The 20,236-nt window shown below is 38.8% G+C and overlaps 1 protein-coding gene and 1 pseudogene across 4 annotated transcripts in view; one reads left to right on the top strand and one right to left on the bottom strand.

The window, feature by feature from the left end:
* USP40 (ubiquitin specific peptidase 40) overlaps nucleotides 1-20,236 on the top strand; it is an 86,201-nt gene that overhangs the window by 5,593 nt on the left and 60,372 nt on the right. The window contains exons 4-10 of one of the 4 annotated variants that reach the window (XM_024752764.1): nucleotides 726-839; nucleotides 3,478-3,642; nucleotides 5,330-5,476; nucleotides 8,547-8,690; nucleotides 11,185-11,313; nucleotides 18,493-18,588; nucleotides 19,974-20,081. In XM_024752764.1, coding sequence (XP_024608532.1) covers nucleotides 726-839; nucleotides 3,478-3,642; nucleotides 5,330-5,476; nucleotides 8,547-8,690; nucleotides 11,185-11,313; nucleotides 18,493-18,588; nucleotides 19,974-20,081 — 903 coding nt within the window. The remainder of the gene's footprint in view (nucleotides 1-725; nucleotides 840-3,477; nucleotides 3,643-5,329; nucleotides 5,477-8,546; nucleotides 8,691-11,184; nucleotides 11,314-18,492; nucleotides 18,589-19,973; nucleotides 20,082-20,236) is intronic. The other 3 variants (XM_024752766.1, XM_024752765.1, XM_024752767.1) reach the window with 3 other exon arrangements.
* Nucleotides 17,881-18,428, bottom strand: LOC112404685 (60S ribosomal protein L17 pseudogene; annotated as a pseudogene).

The following is a 20,236-nucleotide window of genomic DNA, read 5'->3' as shown; positions in this document are numbered from 1 at the left end:
ACTGGTCTTTCCCCCTTTTTTTTTTTTTTTTTTTTTTTTTTTTTTTTTTTTCCTGTTCTTCTTAATAAGAGTCTTTCATGATCCAGCCCGGCACCTCTCAAACTCCCCGTGTGGCAAAGAGCCCGTTTTTTTTGTTTTTTTATTCACAATCTGTTGAAGATCAGACTTTCATTGGATATAATAAAAATGCTGTGGCAATGCAAAATTGCCATAAAGTTTTCTAAAGGCTTATTCTTGCTTTAGATATTTAAGTCCAGTCTTCAGATCAGGCGCCAGGCAGCCTTCTCAGGGCCCTGGCCCACAGCACACAGGCAGGAACAGGCGTGGCGCCAGCAGGAAGAAAGCAACGGAGGGTGCAGCCAGCCCTGTGAGATACTTGTGACTGGAAAATTCCTCATAGGGAGTATGTCTGTAACTGAGGTATTTTGGAGAAAGGATGAACTATTAGAGACTTGAATTACTGTCATTCTGTAATTAATTGGGTGGTTTATTAGGGCCTGTTTGGGTTTTAATACTGATCTGTTATGTCAATATAGCTAAGAATTGTATTGAATTAAAATTTTCAAAGAAAAATGAATCTTCATTCACCCTTTACAATATTTATAAATTTTCTCCTGAGTGAATTAAATGAACTAGGAGGTAGGAGAAAATTAGTATGCAGTTCTTTTAAAAAGGCCCAGCCAACATTTAAAAGATATTTAGAAATGCATTTTTTTCTCATTCAGGTCCGAATCATACCTTTGCAGTTACAGCGGTTGTTTGCACAGCTTCTGCTCTTAGACCAGGAAGCTGCGTCCACCGCAGACCTCACTGACAGCTTTGGGTGGACCAGTGATGAGGTACGAAGGTCAGCTTCTCCAGGGAAAAGTTACCAGCAGTAAAGACTGAACACTGGCTTCATAATGTTATCTAACTTCTCCTTTAATTTTGTCTTATGGTCTCAAGATATTGTTTAAATATTTACTTCTAATATTAGATAATTACAAACCAGTAAAACATTTTTAGACACTTGGCTGTATCCAGGATTTTATGAATGAGTGTGATTTGGGGTTGGGGGAGAGGGTTGAAGATACAGGGAGAAGTATAAAAGCTGGTTTTTTAAATTTCTACCATTTGTATAGTCTAGTTGAGATATACCACCTGTTACATTAATGGAAATTGCCATTTTTATAGCACACTGCTTATCAACTTAAAAAGCTGACCGGCAGTAATTCTGTCTGCCTTTATGGCATGCTTGTGTGTTTGAATCTGGGTGTTCCAATTTGAACATTTGCTTCAAGCAAAACAGTGAAACCATTCTCGGCAGGTCTTTTCATTTTCACTGTGCTGCCTTTCTACTGACTGTCTTCATTTTCTTCCTGTATCCTACTGTGTGTGGACTTCCTCTTGTTTTTTTGTTTGAGTTCCTAAAGGGTATTTCACTATATACAAGCACTAAACATTTGTCAGCACTAAGATGTGTGTTGTCGATATTGATGAGCTGTTAGCTGTATAAAATCAAAACTAGGTCTGCGGTTTTTTATGGAATAGATGTATTCTTTTATGGAATAGATGCAGAGATGAAGGTATGGGAGACCATCACAGAATTTAAAGAGACAATGATCAGAATAAGGGTATGTTGCCTTCAAAAATAAACTATAAACTCTTGTCTTTTAACCAGAAATACTCATTAACTAGATGATGCCATGTGGTTAGAGAGGTGGGGCTTGGGCTTGGCAGTACAATGGGGTGTAATACATTCCCTAAAGAGTGTGTGCTGAGTTTCTGGTGTAGGGCAGGTGCTTGGGGCTAATTCCCTTTTTCTTTCCTTGTTTTAAAGAAAACCTGCTTTATTGAGATATAATTCTTATGCCCTAAGCTTCCCTTTTTAAAAGGGTACAATTCAGTGGGTTTTTTTTAGTATATTCACAGAGTTGTATAAGCATCACTACAGTTAATTTTAGAACATTTTCACCACCCCAAAAAGAAGCCCCATACCCATTACCAGTCACCCGCACCCTGCGTGCCCTTTCCCGAGTCCCTGGCCACCACTGAGCTCTCTGTCTCTGTGGATTTGCCTATTCTGGACACTGCACAAAAATGGTATTGTATAATATGTGGCCTTTGTAACTAGCTTCTTTCACTTAAAGTAATATTCTCAAAATTCATTCGTGTCGTAGTATGTATCAGCACTTCATTCCTTTTTATTGCCAGATAATCTTCTGTTGGATGGGTATGCCACGTTGGTTTGTGGTTTTTTTAATCTAGTCATCAGTTGATGGATTTCCCTTTGTTTTTGATAATGAGCTTCCTCTCAATTGCTGGCTTCATACTTCTTAAAAAACTGTGAAAACTTTATTTATTGATTGACTGATTTCTAAATAAAATCATATAGTAAACCCTCTAGGACTGGACCTGCAGTGGTAGGGAGGGTCTCTGAGGCACCTTTGCCGAATTTAGGATTGTTCAGAAACAGATCTTGAAACTTCCACAAGTTTTCTGTCCCATCAGAACCAGTGATATTGGAGAAATTTATATCATTTAGTGTCTTGTGTGTTAAAAACTAAGAAAAAGATCCCGAGTCCCACATGGTACTCCAGCTTCCATCTACTTTATCAGCTTCTCTTCACAAGACACTTATCTTCAAAGTCATCGTCCCTCACTGCCTCTACCTCTGCACCTTCCATTTGCTCTCTGCCCGCTTCCTACCTGCTTGTCCAAGTCCCTCCTGGCACCCTCATGCCAGGTCCAGGAGACACTGCTCGTCTCTCCACAGCCCTCAGTAGTAGTGCCCACCACCCCTCCGCTGTTCCCGTGACCTCGCTCTCCTGGTTCTCCCCTTCCTGACTCTTCCTCGGGTTCCTGTGCTGGTTCTTTCTTGTTTTCTCCACTTCCAAGTGTTGGTGTGCCCCTTGGCTTTGGGTTTATAAATGGTTCTTTGGGAGTAGTTCAGCCTCTTCACATACAGTTGCATGATTCATAGATAGAAGCAGGTTCCATCAGAATTTTTCTCAGTAGCACTGTGTTAGTCTTCCTTTAGTTGGTCTATATATCAAAGCAGTAAATTCTAGTTCTTTTCAAATGCTGATAATTCAGAGTGTCTATCAGTCCCTCTGAGCTGAGATTCCGCTGTGCACACACTGCCGGCTCTTAGAGGCTGCTCTGTGCCTGTGTGTTCCTTCTTCCCCTCTCCTCTGTGGCACGGCCATGCGTATGGTGTCCCACAAAATAAATGCACTTTCCTGTTTTCAAGTGAATTGAGTTATATGTAACACTGAACACCGTCTGTTTATATTTTCATTTTGTAGTAAAAGTAAAAATAGATGGTGATCTCTTACCCTACTCTCAGCTTGTTTAGCATAGTCATCCTTACCTTTGATAGAGGCTTACCTTTGGATTTCTAGATAAGTCTTGTGTTTTTAAACTAATATCACTTTAAAAATCTGTTTTTAAAAATCTGAAGCACAAAATTACATTTAAAAGTTACCTGTTTTATAGGAAATGAGGCAACATGATGTACAGGAACTGAATCGAATTCTCTTTAGTGCTTTGGAAACTTCTTTAGTTGGGACCTCCGGCCATGACCTCATCAATCGTCTATATCACGGAACCATTGTTAACCAGATTGTTTGTAAAGAATGTAAGAATGTCAGTGAAAAGCAGGTGAATATGCAAGAGTATTTTAGTAATAAGTTAAATCGTAAATTATAATTCATGCAATTAAATCTGTGATCTATACCACATGAGGATTAATGTGTTTATTACTAGAAATAACTTTATCAGTTTTTTTCTTGTACTCTAGCTACACCCAGATTATAAGTTTATAATCCAGATTTTTCCATGTAAACTGAAAGTAGATATCTTAAGATGTAGCTTTAATCTTTTATTTAGTACTCTAATATTTGGAAAGTAGATTTGGGGGGTGTTTACAAGTAGGGACCAGTGACCATCATGGTTGGTGGTTGGAATATTATAAAGAAAGTTACTTAGAGAAGTAATAAAAATAGAGAATACTGAGGAATGTTTAAATTGACAAATCTGTAATTAAATATTAGATTTAGTTTATAGATACTCCTCAGAAAGTTCATTTGTATGTGTGTGCTTAGGTTTAAATATTATTTATATGAAGCTATCATAATCCTGTTTAAACTAGTGTAACCTTCCATTCTTTGTCATAACAGAGATCGCCCATTTCATCTAATTGGAAATTTGCTCATATAAATATAATAATCACTACTTGCACTACAAATCTTATATAGCAAATGATTTCATCACTGAACAGTTGTCCTTTAATAACAATATTATTTTATGGGAAGAGTTATAGAAAGTTTCTGTATTTGACTATATGAGTAAAACAATTAAATGCCATTTTCTAAATGTTGCATTAATTGCTTTTTTAGAATATATATACTTCTATTTTTTATGGAAGTGTTGGGCATAAAAAAGACTTTTTGGCCCTTATTGCCTGTGCTAATAGAAGGTTTGGCCAGCCTGGTTTGGAAGTACTAAGATGTTGTATGTCTTTGGATTACTGTATGATTGACCAGTATAATGTAATGATTCACAAAGTCATTTCAAAACATAACATATATGAAGGCATGTTATAAACTACAGACATTAACTTTTCACATATTTATATTATAAATCATATATGAATGTTACTTTTATTGCTTTAGGTTTCCACCTTGAACTAATTAGTGCTATTATTTTATAATCCCCATAATCCCTTAAGGTAATGCTGTTGCTCAGACATGCACACACAATTATAAATACGCTTTATTTAAACTTGTCAAATTGTAACTGTTTATTACTAGAAATATAATTCAAGTGTACTTCTAGTAGAATTGGTAGACTCGTATTTTGCAAAATACACTCTTAATTTTCGTAAAAATACCTTTGTATCCTGGCTCAAAATAATTTTTTTCTTAAACCAGCCCTAGCAGAAGGGGAGGAAGAAGAGTTTACATTAGAGAGTCCAACCCTGGCCTTGCCATGCCAGCCTAGAGACTAAGACAGCACTAATAACCCTGCACATATACTCTTCTCAATTCGTGTTTTAAATGGTTTGTCTTATTTCCTGATAAAATAGGTTTCGTTGTATCTACAGTGAACTCGTAAACTGGTTCCTGATATATTTTAAGCTAAGTTATAGTTTGGTTTAGAAAGAATAATTTATTGTTATGAATTTCACAGTATCTAATCAGGAGATCTATACCTTCATATATAGAAAAAATATATGTGTTCTAGAAAAAAAAATATCTGACTCTTCCCAGTGTATGTATGAATTGGTGATGTGTTTGTGAGCCTCTGTGGCATTGTTTTTTCAATGTTATATTCATGTGTATTTCAGGAAGACTTCTTAGATCTCACAGTAGCGGTCAGAAATGTATCAGGTTTGGAAGATGCACTCTGGAACATGTATGTGGAAGAGGAAGTTTTTGACTACGACAACTTGTACCACTGTGGGACTTGTGACAGGCTGGTTAAAGCAGCAAAGGTAAATATAGATCCCTGCCTTTTCTAAGGGTGCCTGCGCAGTGTTTGGTAGCAGGAGGGTCCGTCGAGGGAAGTCAACTTGTATGAAGTGTCTTGAAGATATACATGAAGCTCTTAATTAGTACTAAGGGTTGAAAAGACATTTATATTATATATGTGTGTGTGTGTGTGTGTGTGTGTGTGTGTGTGTGTGTGTGTATTTTAATTTTTTACAGTAAAGAATTTTTTTTAAGCTTTCAACCCAGCAGTTCTTTCAGCTTCTTTTTCTCATAGGAAAAAATTATCTGTACCTCAGTGTTTCTTAAATAAACCTTTTTTTTTTTCTTTTGCAAGTTAATATTATGAAGAAGGCAATATATTTTTATTTCTGCCAGCCAGGAAGCTTGTTGAGCCTTCCTTTTCTTGATCTACCACTGCACAAATGGCTTTATTTTCACATTTGCAGTTATTTTACAGGATTGATGTGTGTATATTTCCTCCCTGACTAGCAAATCCAATATGACCTTTCCTCCTCCCCCAGTTGGAAGTACGTATCTTGCTAATTACAGGGCTTGACAGAACGTGCCAGGGTTTCTCTTTGTACAACAGAGCAAAATACAGGCAAAAAGGAGGACAAAATTTAAGCAAGTGATTTCTTTTACAACATGGCATCAACTCAGCTGTTATTATCTGCAGTAGGAACTCTTTCACTGCTGGCAGATGATACGACAGGCAGTTCATTAGCGCGATAACCTTGAACTCAATTGAACCAGTGGTTATTGAACCCTGACTTAAAGAAATACCACTAAAGATGTATCTTTGCAGTTACTCTGTTAAGACAAAGTGTTAGTACTATTCCTGGAGCTGACAATATTGAATTTTCCAGCAAAGAAAATGAGGGTTGATTTAGATAGCACACAACATTGATTTGGATCCTGGAGATTATAGGTGAAAATGTAATTGAAAACAGTAAACCCCATGCCTGTAGCTTTCACAATAGGATTCGAAACCAGGGTGAATTTTATATTGTTTAATATTTATTTCCATCTAGCCTTTGCCCCTTTATGAAAACCAAAGAGAGGTTTATTTTTTGCTTATTTATTTTGTATTTCCTCTTTAGTGTTACAACTACAACCTAATAAATATAAAATTCAGAGGATGAAGCATCTTGGACAGACACTTAAACACATTCTTAGTTTTTGGTTGACCCTAATTTGCACATTAGTAAAATAAGAACCTTCTGTTAAACAAAAGCAATTCTTGTATGCACCTTTTCTATCATTGGTTTAATTCTTTTTCAGTGGAAATGTTTTGATCTTGATACTTTAAGAATTGCCTTCTGGTTGCGTTAGATTTATTGCATTCTGAGGTTAGGCTTGGGTGCATTACCTAAATTGATGCAGACCATCTTGTTCTGAGCAGTCTTTCTTTCCTCGCCACATTATAGTTGATTTACTCACTTTTTTTAGATTTTTTTTTTTTTTTTTTTGGAGCTAGTTTGAAAATCTGCCATGTTGTTAGGTTGCTGTATTTTCATTTAACTTTCTTTTCACCCACTAGGTTTGTAGAATTGTTTAAAATATATTTTTAGGAATGTTAGATGTTTATGATTATGGATAATTTTAAATATGGGGAAGGATTCTTTTTGCCTCCTCACATGCCTTTAGTGCAAGGGGATTGGGAAAAGCTGATGCCTTTTAAATAAAAAGTAGCTCAGTTTAGTGTTTTGTTTTAAAGCAAGGCATTAAAACAAAAAATATCTTATTATCTGCTTTGAAGAACTGTAAAACCCCAGTCAATGGATCTCGACATTTGAAGAGCTACAGTCCTTTTGAAAGTCTAGTGAAAGCTGTGGCTCTTCTTCCCAGAAAAATACATAAACACATACAATTTTCATATAATTTCAAGGGTTCAGATCCATTGAAACACGTCCCCAGGTCACAGGTTAAGAGCTCCGGTTCTTCAGTACATATGAACTGTGTGTCTGCTAGGTAAAGTAGACACAGTGACCGAGGGGGAAAGCGAAAGGTGAAAGGCCAGGGCTCGGGCAGGAAAGAAGCACTATTAGAGGGGCTTCCCTGGTGGCGCAGTGGTTAAGAATCCACCTGACAATGCAGGGGACACGGGTTCGAGCCCTGGGCCGGGAAGATCCCACATGCCGAGGAACAGCTAAGCCCGTGCAGCACAACTACTGAGCCTGTGCTCTAGAGCCTGCGAGCCACAGCTGCTGAGCCCATGTGCCACAACTACTGAAGCCGGTGCTCCTAGAGCACGTGCTCCGCAACAAGAGAAGCCACTGCAATGAGAAGCCTGCGCACTGCAATGAAGAGTAGCCCCCACTCGCTGCAACTAGAGAAATCCCACGTGCAGCACTGAAGACCCAACACAGCCAAAAGTAAATAAATAAATTAAATAAATTAAAAAAGAAGCAGCACTGTTTGGACTTCCCTGGTGGCGCAGTGGTTGAGAATCCGCCTGCAAATGCAGGGGACACGGGTTCAAGCCCTGGTCCGGGAAGATCCCACATGCCGCGGAGCAACTAAGCCTGTGTGCCACAACTACTGAGCCTGCGTTCTAGAGCCCGCGTACCACAACTACTGAAGCCCGTGTGCCTAGAGCCCAAGCTCTGCAACAAGAGGAGCCACCGCAATCATAAGCCCACGCTCCACAACGAAGAGTAACCCCCGTTCATCGCAACTAGAGAAAGCCCACGTGCAGCAACGAAGACCCAACAACGAAGACCCAATGCAGCCAAAAATAAATAAATAAATAAATTATTAATTTTTCAAAAAAAGCACTGTTAAAGGGGGAGCACCCTCATCAGATAGCTTTGTTAGGATAGTGACATTAAAACATACAAATGGGTTGTGAATATTTAGTTGTAAGTATAAGTGAGTGATATCACCTTTAGCCCCATAAAAATAGATGAGTTTATATCAAGAGCTATATTGAGTCCATGCTGATTAGTTTATGTGACTTAAGGACATATTTCTCTTAAAACTGTGTCATAGGTCACTTTTTAATATCTTAAGAAACATGTATTCTTCTATATGATTCAGCTTTTAAAAATTAAAAATTTTTTCTTTTGACAGTCGGCCAAATTGCGTAAGCTGCCTCCCTTTCTTACTTTTTCATTATTAAGATTTAATTTTGATTTTGTGAAGTGTGAACGATACAAGGAAACAAGCTGTTATACGTTCCCTCTCCGGATCAATCTCAAGCCATTTTGTGAACAGGTTTGAACTATTTTGTATTGAAATTCTTTCTTTTACCCTCTCAAGATTGAATCTTTTATTGACCTGATTTACAGTTGGCTTAGTGCAGAATCTCTCAGCCTTGGCACTGTTAACATTTAGAGTTGGATAATTCTCTGTTGTGGTGGGATGTGCCCTGTATTGTAGGATATTAAGCAGCATCCCTGGCCTCTCCCTACTAGATGACAGTAGCATCTCCCACTTCTGCCCCCAGTAGTGACAGAAATGTCTTCAGACTTTGCCAAATGTCCGTGTCTCCAGCGGGGAGGGAAGGTGGGTAAAATTGCTCCCGGCTGAGAACCACTAGTTCCTTACAGTTCTTTTGAATTTCCGAAGTATGGATTTGTTCCCAGTTCTTTTTACTAAACTCTCCTTGAAAAAACTTTGAAATGAAAATTTAAGAACAGAATTAGAAATGACCCTGCATTAGCAACAGTTATCATTCAGTAGTACATTCCTATTTGGATTTAGTTTACTTTAGATGCAAGAATGAATTATGCATCTAGAAAGTAAACAAGAAATTGGAATGTCACTAGTGTAGAATTTGTAATCCTTAAGACACGGGAAAGAAGAAGTTTTAAAAGCAAATTAATGACATAATCTACTTACTTTATAAGCTATTGAGAAATATTTTCTATGTAATTGTATACATGCCAAGATCAGAGTGATGAGACTGATGCATTTCTTACTGCAGATCATTCTTTATATGTTTAAGTCCAGAACATTTGTTAGCCAGCTGTTGAATTTCTATGTATAAAAGTAATCTCTTTTCTAAATGGTCTAAAATTCAGGTGGGGCTTTCTCTACTTCAAGCCTAGTTACTGAGCTTTTTGGTTTCGTTATTATGTTAATTTCCATTCAGAGCTTCTAATGTGTTGGCCCTGAGCCTGTTACTGGCGCACGTAGAATAAACAGGTTTTCCAGAGTGCTTCTGCTCCTATTTGCTGCCTGGAAAAAACTTTGTTTCCGGAATAATTGAGTTAATTCTCCTTTTTTCTTCCCATTTTTATTGAGGAATTATTGACATACATCACTGTGTAAGTTTAAGGTATGAAGAATGAGGGCTTCGTTTACATATATTATGAAACGATTACCACAATAAGTTTAGTTAACATCCATCATCTCATAGAAAAATTTTTGTCCTTTTATAAAAAATAGTTTGTCATGGGAGTTCCGTGGTGACCTAGTGGTTAGGATTCCTGGCTTTCACTGCCGTGACCCGGGTTCAGTCCCTGGTTGGGGAACTGAGATTCTGCAAGCTGTGTGGTGCAGCCAAAAAAAAAGTAGTTTGTCACATGATTTTGACATATGTTGAAATAACAAAACTGAAAAAAGCAAAACAACACTTATCTAAGAAATTCACAATAATTTTACTTTCTGATTTCTGTATTAATGAAAAAAATTATCATTTTGCATCTTTGTTTACATCTCTCTTGTTTTTTCCCTAAGCCAGACATTTAAAAAATGCTGCTTACTTAAAAAGTGCAATTTAAGCAAATAAGTTCTTAAATAGTTGGCACTCCCTCAAGTAGCATCCGTATGCCAAGTACCCCTTAACCTAGAGTAGGTTTTTTTAATGCCAGTGTAGGTGTCCATAACTACAGAGCACGCTGCTTGTAGAAAAGATTGATCATAGAATTGATAAATCAAGGAAGAACCTGTTCATCCCACTAAACTGCCTCTAAAGGAAACCAGCTAGTATTCATAACTGCCAAACTGTTATATGCAGAGGACTGGAGTGTCCGGAGGGGTGATAGATAGTAGATACAACTCTGACTTAGAGGTGCATGACAATCTAGTTAGAATGTAGGACGAATTCAACTGCTAAAGAGCACATTTATAAAGCAGCATAATAGGTTTAATACAAGATGGTTTTTTCTTGCTAAAACTCTGATAGGGTAGTGTGTGTTTTGTTATCACATGGGGTTACATGATTTTAGCCAAAGTACATAAAAATAACATCTTGTTTGGATATATATATATATATATATATATATATATATTTTTTTTTTTAATATTTATTTGGCTACGTCGGTTCTTAGTTGCGGCTTGAGGGATCTTTTGTTGCGGTGTGCGGGCTTCTCTCTAGTTGTGGCGCACGGGCTTAGTTGCCCCGTGGCATGTGGGATCTTAGTTCCCCATCCAGGGATCGAACCTGCTTCTCCTGCATTGGAAGGTGGATTCTTAACCATTGGACCACCAGGGAAGTCCCTGGATATATGTTTTTATGTTTAACTCGGAGGCAGAATTTGGCATAATGTGATTGGTATTAGATCAACGATAGATAATTTTCAGTCTAAGAATTATGAATTTCAAATTTTAAAGCCGATTATTCAAATTTATCTTAATTTACCCTAAATAACAGTAATAGTGAAGTTTCTTACTAACTTTAATAGTTGACATTTTTTTTCCCCCTTTGGTTATGTATCTTCTTATTGTATGTAAACTGTGTCAATGTTTGTGCTCTTTCTTGTAGAGTGAATTAGATGACTTGGAATATATGTATGACCTCTTCTCAGTTATTATACACAAAGGTGGTTGCTACGGAGGCCATTATCATGTGTATATTAAAGATGTAGATCATTTGGGAAACTGGCAGTTTCAAGTAAGTATAGAAATTAGATTAAAAGTATCTTTGCAACTTTTTCCTTTTCTAGTCCCATTATCTTGGTGAGGCTAATCTTTTGCCATTTATTATATATTCACTCTGTAGAAAACTTATAGGCACTGAAGGTTAATACAGATAGATGTTTAAATTTTTTATTTCTAAATAATTTCACGCTCACAGAAAAATAACCAGCATAGTACAAACACCTCCTGTATACTCGTCACCTAGGTTCTCCAGTTGTTAACCATCTTGCCACATTTGTGCAGCCACATCCTCTGTATACAGACGCATGCACACACACAGTTAACATTATCAGTATCAGTGCTGACCACTAGAAATAAAGTTGAAGACATTAGACCTCTTTACCCCTAAATAACTCAGTGTTTATCTCCTGAGAACCAGGACATTCTCTTACATAAGCATAGGTCAAAATCAGGAACTTTAACACTGATATAATATTATTTATTATCTAATATATGTTTTATATTCAGATTTCACAGCGGCCTCGTCCAAATCCTTTAGAGCATTTCCTGCCCCACTCTAGTATCAAGCCCAGGATCGTGCATTAGATTTAGTTAGCATATGTCTTAAGTCTCCTTTAATCAGTAACCATTCCTCAGCTTTTCTTTCTTTCATGGCGCCAACCAAAGATTTTCCTCCTATATTGTCTTCTAAAACTTCAATAGTTTTGCCTTTTACAGTTGAAACTTCAGTCTTCCTGGAATGCTTTGCTGTGAATGTTGTGATGTTGTTTTTCCATCTGGGTACCCAGTTGCCCATTACCACTTATTGAATGATCCATTCTTTCTCCACCAGTTTACAATGCCAGTTCTGTTATATCAGTTGTTTTCTTACATTTGCGTCCATTTTGGGGCTGTGTATTCTGTTCTTGTTGTTGTTGTTATTTTTTCCTATTCCTAGGTAAATACCACATTGTTAATTTCTGTAGCTTTATACTATGTTATGATAACTGGTAGGGCAAGTCTCCCTATGTGTTATTATTCTTCAGGAGTGTTTTGCCTACCTTGGATTTTAATGCTTTTCTGAACATTTCTAGAATCACCTTGTCAATATTCTCACACATACACACACATAAAAGTAGTGGCATTTTGTATCTACATGTGTAAACAAGATACATCTTTTTGGTTTTTAGAGCTGCTTTAATGTCTTCTAAAAAAGTTTCATAATTTTCTCTAGAAGAGAAAGCACTAATTGGGAATCCACTTCCAGTTATTTGCAGTGGGAAAAATTATAATCTATTACACACCAGCACCAAACTCTCAACCAGTTTTCTAAAATGTAACTAAAACACTGGTGAGTTCCAACCCATCATGTTAGGATGTAGAATGCTTAAAACCTATCTTCAAGAGTGTCAAACAGGGGCTTCCCTGGTGGCGCAGTGGTTGAGAATCCGCCTGCCGATGCAAGGGACATGGGTTCGTGCCCTGGTCCGGGAAGATCCCACATGCCGCGGAGCGGCTGGGCCCGTGAGCCATGGCCGCTGAGCCTGCGCGTCTGGAGCCTGTGCTCCGCAACGGGAGAGGCCACAACGGTGAGAGGCCTGTGTACCGCAAAAAAAAAAAAAAAAAAGAGTGTCAAACAGTTAATATTGTTGTGAATGAAAAATTGCTCCACATGTAATAACATGGCTTCTCTGAGTGCCAGCAGTATTGAAGATGCTGTGTTCCCTTTGTTGACATTCACTTTGCCTTTCAGAACATCTACCTGTGTTTCTGATGCTCTATCAGTTGTACTTAGAATGTACTGAGAGATAACATATGTTTTGTAAAGTTTGAGTATTTAAAATCTAACTGTTCTAGTGGGAAAATGTTGATCAGGGAGGTGTTCTGTGGGGCTATGTCTATACTGTATTTTTTGGACTATTTGTGGCTGGTGTATTGAAGTACAGTTATCTTTAGTACATTGATTTTATAATCAACCATCTTGCTAAACCCTCTTATGTTGTAGACATTTTTGGAAAAAGACAGTTTTGTTTCACTCTTTGTGGTCCTTAACCTTCCATTTCTTTTATTTCTAGAACTGGGTTTATCCAGTTCTGGGTTGAGGAAGCCATACAAGCATCTCTCAAATGCTTGTGCCATATTTGCCAAGACACTAGCTTGTTTGGGCACATTCCAGTCAGATGGAGTGAAGCACTTCTTATCCTCCTCTGGTCTAACTCTGCTCTCCATGTTTCCATCCTTCGTTGCTGATTCTTATTGCCCTGTTGCCTTCCTTCACTGCTGTCTTACAGTCGCAGGGTCCCGTAGTAGTGAACCTTACCCTCTAGGGCACCCCCAGCCCTTTCAAACAATTATTTTAACTTTATTTCATTCTCTCTAAAAGATGAAGTTGAAGTCTTTTGTTAGATTCTCATAGAAACTTGCGAACAGGTCTAATAAATAGTTATGACGTTGTTCACTTATTTTTTTCTCTTTGCCTTTTCCACTGTAGTTCTTGGTTTTTTCCTTCCATTTATGCTTCCATTTGTGGTAGCCTTTTCTTCTGATGTTGCCCTGTCTCTCTTCAGCCTTAGAAAGTGCCCCTGTGCTCCATGTCAGTTCGGCTTCCGCCTCGGGAGTGTGTCTCTGCTTTCCTCCATGCTGACTGCAGACATTTCTTCGATTTTGCTCAGCCATTGTCAGATTTCAGGCACTCCTCTAGCTGGTGGGATTTATCCTCAGTATTTTGAGGCATAAACTATTTGTTTACAGTTTCCTATTCAAGTTTGTCATTGACTTCATGCGCAGAGGCAGCTTCACCCTGTGTGGTGAGGCAGTGTGGCTCAAAAGCAATGATTCTTTTCTTTGTGTCTTCCTTTTGGTTTGTGCTTCCTTGAACTTCTCTGCAATTTTGTGGTCATTTCTTTGGAAATGATCAGCAGCGTCAGGCTCTTCTCCCGGTTCCATGACGTGACTCAAGAGGGCAGGCGGGCATTCTTTCATTTGGTTTTGCCCTCTGCACTGCTTCTCTGGTCTTGAAGCTCTGGTACTTTAGCAAGGTCTTCCTTGGGGCTTAAAGAACAATCAGAAGATTGCTTTCTGTTTGTGCTTGTGTATTTCCTTATTCATGGCCTCTATGAAGCATCCCTTTTTTTTTTTTTAAATTCTGCTCCTTAAGAATCACGAGCTTCGTGGTGTTCACATCATGATGAGTGCTTTAAGAATTTCAGCTTCAGTAGGTACACCTGATGGACACTGCTTGTCTCTCTACTACCATTATCCTGAGAGATCTCTTATACCTAGAGACAAAGGATTCCAGATACACTAAACATAGACAGGTATTGTTTCTTCTGCTTATAGTTTAGCAATTTCTTCTTCCCTTTCAGGGAGCTGTCTGCAAGGAACAAGTTTCATGACCAACCCCACATAATGTTCCTTGGGTGAAAGCCAACATCTCAGTCTCTCTCAACCTGAGTAGAAGATGATCTCTTGCCTCTTGCATGGAGGTCATTAACTATTCAAAATGTGGCTCTCGATCTGGTGTAAAGAGGAGCCTGACCTGTGCCTTCCAAAGTGGGGTCTTTTGCTTCACTGATGGTTGACATCACTTCAAGCATCATCTTGCACATTTGAGGATGTGGAACAAAGAAGTTTTACAACAGCTCCCAGTAGGCAGCCCTGGGACTGGTGCCTCCTGGACCAGCCTGTCCCCACAAGGCCAAGGTTGGACACTGGCAGAGTGCAGGAGGACTAGGCCCAGCCCATGTGCCACCTGCACCAGCATGTCACACCCTAAGCAATGCCGGCCTGCGTCTCCCCTCCTACCATTTTTATTTTTTATTATTATTTTTTTTCGCAGTATGCAGACCTCTCACTGCTGTGGCCTTTCCCATTGTGGAGCACAGGCTCCGGACGCGCAGGCTCAGCGGCCATGGCTCACGGGCCCAGCTGCTCTGCGGCATGTGGGATCCTCCCGGACCAGGGCATGAACCCGTGTCCCTTGCATCGGCAGGTGGACTCTCAACCACTACGCCACCAGGGAAGCCCTCTCCTGCCATTTTTAAATCTCTTGTTCCTTAGCCATAAATGTCTTTAAACATATTAAACATACTGTTTTATTCTCTGATAATTGCAGTATCTGAAGACTTTGTGGGTCTTTGGATATCTGCTGATTCTGTTTCCTTATGATTTTGTTATTTTAGACTGTGGTCTTGGTTGGCTGGTTGGTTTTGTAAGAACACGGTGTAGGAGTAATTTGAAGCCTGAGTTAAAAGTACGTTCTAAAAAAAAAAAAAAAAAAAAAAAAAAAAAAAAAAAAGTACGTTCTTCCAGGAAAGATATGTATTTGTCTCTACCACATGCCTGGGGTCACCTCCAACCTTTAATACCTTTAAAATAAGATCTAGACTTGGTTGTTCTAGAGCCATACAACTAATGTGAATTTGGGCCACAAACCCACAGACCTACTTGTGATTACAGATTATTAGAGGAAATGTTTTTCCACCTTCATCTAGTATCAAGGTCAAAACAAGCAAGTTTCTCATTGTCCTTTGTTGTGGGGTGGATTTTTTGGTAGGTCATGCTTATGTTGATAGCGTAGTCCTTTCAGGTTTCTAGCTTTCCGCTGGAATCTATCTTTGTGGTATAATAAAAAATATATACTTGGTCCTTGTCCCAGGTCCCTGGCACAGAGCTCCTTGAAATTTCCTGAGTGAGTAGGCATGTCTTTTCTTGTTCATAATGAACCCCTTTCAACCATACCTGAGTTTATGCTAATGAGGTTACCTGCGGGGTGAGGGCTGGTCAGCAGAGAAACCAACCACATGATTAGAGGGTTGGAACTTTCAGACCCACCCCCTCACCCAGGGAGGCACAGGGGCTGGAGATTGAGTTTGGTCACCAAGGGCCAATGATTTAATCAATCATGCCTGCATAATGAAACTTTAACACTCTGAAAGAAGAGGACTAAGGGAGTTTCCAGGTTGGTGAATACATCCATGTGCAGGGAGGGTGGCCACCCCAACTCCACGCGGACAGAGGCTTCTGCACTCGGGACCCTCCCCAGCCTTGCCCTGTGTACCTTCATCTGGATGTTCGTTTGTATCCTTTGTGATAAACTCTAGTCCTGAGTATAAGTTCCTGAGCTCTATGAGCTGTTCCAGGAAGTTATCAGACATGAGGTGGAGCTTGTAGAATTTGTGATCAGCCAGGCCGAAGTGCAGGTAGCCTGGGAACCCCATTTGCAGCTGGTGTCTGAAGTGGGGGCAGCCTCGTGGTATTAGCAACATTAGTGTCAGAATTGAATTAACGGACAGCCAGGTGGTGTCAAAGAATTGGAGAGCTGGTTGTTTAGAAAACCAGCCATTCAGCTCCCCACTTTGGGTAGGTCCTTATGCTTTGTCTCCCAGACCCTGTCCTGTGTGAGCATCAAGGTGGAAGCTGTGTGTCAGCAAGGTTGAGCGGCTGGAGACCTCAACTCTGGATTTCTTCCCTGGATTCTCATGTCACTCGTTCTCTGAGGATTTTCCCAATGTTCTCTTGCTAGTTCGGCATGTGTTTAAAAAGAGATTTTCTTTTGTTGTGTGTTTTACTTTATCCAGCATTTTTAGTAATTTTACAGCAGGATGGTTGTATTTCATCTGCCATATTCTTCTATATTTCTTTCTTATGTTAACTGTTTAGGTCTATTTGTGTTTATGATTTTAAGCCAGTTTAAAATACCTTTGCAAGATGCCATGTATGAAAAAAAATAATAAAAATACCTTATCAGGGGAATTTTAACATGTTTCCAAGTAACTTCATAAGATGGGGTGAAAACTTGGGTGATCAGAAAATAGGAGGGAGGGACTTCCCTGGTGGCGGAGCGGTTAAGAATCTGCCTGCCAATGCAGGGGACACGGGTTCGAGCCCTGGTCCAGGAAGATCCCACATGCCATGGAGCAACTAAGCCCATGTGCCACAACTTTTGAGCCCGCGTGCCACAGCTACTGAGGCCCGTGCGCCTAGAGCCCGTGTTCCACAATAAGAGAAGCCACCGCAGTGAGAAGCCCGCACACCACAACGAAGAGTAGCCCCTGCTCGCCGTAACTAGAGAAAGCCCGCACGCAGCAACAAAGACCCAACGCAGCCAAAAATAAAGAAAGAAAGAAAGAAAATAGGAGGGAATGTTTAAGCTGAGCTTGCAGAGGTTGGTAGGATTTTGTTAGGCCAACATAAGTGAGTGAGAATAAATTGGGTGGAGACCAGAAAACATTTTGAACTGAATGATAATGAAAACACAACATATCAAAATTGTAGGATGCAGCGAAAGTACTGCTTAGTGGGAAAATGTTGGAACCCGCTGTGTGTATTGTGCTAGAAGCTTTCCTTATTTCACAATCCCAATTTACAGATAATGCCAGAGAGCTTAGGTAATTTGTCCAGGATTATTCAACCACAGTTGAAATTTAAAACTAGGCTGCCTGATTCCAAAGCATATACAAATTATTATGATGTTTTTATCATCATTTCTCCATCTTGAAACCTCTGTGGCACAAACACTGCTATTTTGTTAACTGCTTTTTAAGGGGTTAGTGATAGAAACTTTTTTTTTACTTTTATTTGCATTTATTTTTTGCGGCATTTATTCCTGGGCCATAAGTTTTTGTTTCTTCAGTTTCTTCTGGTGTATCTGTTTCTTCTGGACAACCTCCTCTTCTGGTTTAGGAACAATCTGTTCTTTTTCAGTAAGGATCATCTCAGTGTGGCAGGGAGAGCTCATGTATGGGTTGATCCGACCATGAGCTCTGTAAGTCCTGCACGGCATCTTGTGGGCTTTGTTCACCTGGATGTGCTCAATGACCAGAGAATCTACATCTAAGCCCTTAAGTTCAGCATTACTCTGCATTTTTGAGCATGTGCAGTAGAAATTCAACACTCTTTTTGGGCCACCGACCCTGCATCCAGCCCCACTGTTTGGCCTGGGCACACCTACCAACTCCACCATTGTAATGACGGAATGGCACACACTGCTTCTTTAAAGTGACATCCTCCAGATACTTGGTGGCTTTTCGGATATGCATATCCTTAATGGCCTGGGCAGTTTCATGAGTGTTCTTAAAGTGAACACGAAGATTTGAATCTCTTGCATGATTTTGTGGGGTTTTCTGGGTCAGGTGAATAGTGAACCATTTTTAGAGGTCACCTCAGGCTGCTTACCAGAAAAGAGAAACTTTTTTATTGTTTTCTTTCTTAGGAGGACAAAAGTAATCCAGATGTGAATTTGGAAGATCTTCAAAATGAAGAAGAGATTGATGATCCATTGATGATTCTAAAAGCAGTCTTGTTACAGGTAGAGAGAAAGTGTGTGTTTATGTTTGTGTATGTATATCAGATGTATGATTCAGTTGGCAGAAGTGATATTGTTACTATTCATAGTCTTCTTCTTTTGGGAAATTCTCTGCCTATTTAAAAAAATTTTTTTATTGGAGACTTTCTGGTTATAAAAGGAATACATATGAATAGTAGAAAATTTGAGGGGAATAAATTAGAAAGTATATAAAGAAACAAAGTTTAAATAAACCAAATGTCCGGTCATTGTTAACACTTTGATATATATTCTTTGCATTCTGTTTCCTTTGTGTTTATATACATATATTGGGATTGGGTTACAAGTTTTTTGTGATATTGTTATTTTAAATTGAATTGGGATTTACTTTACATGCGATTTGGGAATTTACTGTTTTCCCATATTATCCTTTTAATGTTTGTAGGACCTGAAGTTATGTCCCCTTTTTCATTCCCAGTATTGATAATACCTCACGTATATGACTTTTAATGTTTGCTTCGTACCCTGTTGTAAGGATGGTAGTCTCATTTCATTTATTCATTCGTTCTTAATAAACAGATTTTATCTCAATTTCTTACTACGGACCTAGGTTGAGTATTGGTCTATGGCCACTATATCAGTCTACTAGGGCTGCCATAACAAAATCCCACAGACTGGGTGTCTAACATAACAGAAATTTATTTTCTCATAGTGCTGGAGGCTGGAAGTCCAGATCATGGTGTCAGCAGGTTTCTTCTGAGGCCTCTCTCCTTGGCTTGTGGATGGCTGCCTTCTTGCTGCTTTCTCACATGGTCTTTTCTATGTGCATGTGCATCCCTGTGTGTCCAAATTTCCTCTTCTTATAAGGACACCAGTCAGATTGGATAAGGGCCCACCCTAAAGGCCTTATTTTAACTTAATCACTTCTTTAAAGGCCCTATCCAAATATAGTCACAGTTGAAATTTTGAGGGTTAGGAATTCAGCATATGAATTCTGATAGTAGAGGGACACATTTCAGCCCATAATAGTCACTTCTTACGCCCTTTTTAGAACTTGGTTATACTTCAGAACATTCAGAAGAGACAGTCTTTTTGCACTAAAGTATTTCTTCTAAAAATCCCACATAATATCAGGATTTACCAAACCTTGGAATACTCTTTGGATATTGCTCTTGAAATGTTTAGACTTTGCTGCATGGAAAGTAGCAGAATTCAAGTTTTCTAAACTTAGGCTTAATCTATTTTTTTAAAAAACTTTTTATTTTGAAACAATTATGGTTAATTGTAACCATGGTTACATGTTTGCTGTTACAGGCACATTTATTAATCCTGTTGGGTCCGTTGAACTCGTAAGTGTTGAGGTTATATCTTATCAGATTTTCTTAAATGACTTTCTTTTCTCTCATAAGGAGGAGAGTAATCTAATTCCTGTTGATCAGCTGGGCCAGAAACTCTTGAAAAAGATAGGAATATCTTGGAATAAGAAGTACAGAAAACAGTATGGACCACTGCGAAAGGTAATACATGACATCCTTATAAGAAGTCCTATTCCCAGGAAATTTTATTATGATTTTGGCAACATGAATTTCTTTGGGGAAGGAAATTTAAATTAGATGGAAATACAATTAGTATTTTGTTTAATGATTAGAATTCAGTTAATTATTAAGTAATT

This window comes from Neophocaena asiaeorientalis, unplaced genomic scaffold (assembly GCF_003031525.2).
Source record: "Neophocaena asiaeorientalis asiaeorientalis breed wild unplaced genomic scaffold, Neophocaena_asiaeorientalis_V1.1 scaffold294, whole genome shotgun sequence".
In the NCBI taxonomy this organism is placed as follows: Eukaryota; Metazoa; Chordata; class Mammalia; order Artiodactyla; family Phocoenidae; genus Neophocaena; species Neophocaena asiaeorientalis.
Note: the sequence above shows the minus strand (reverse complement) of the source record. Positions and strands in the feature narration are given on the sequence as shown.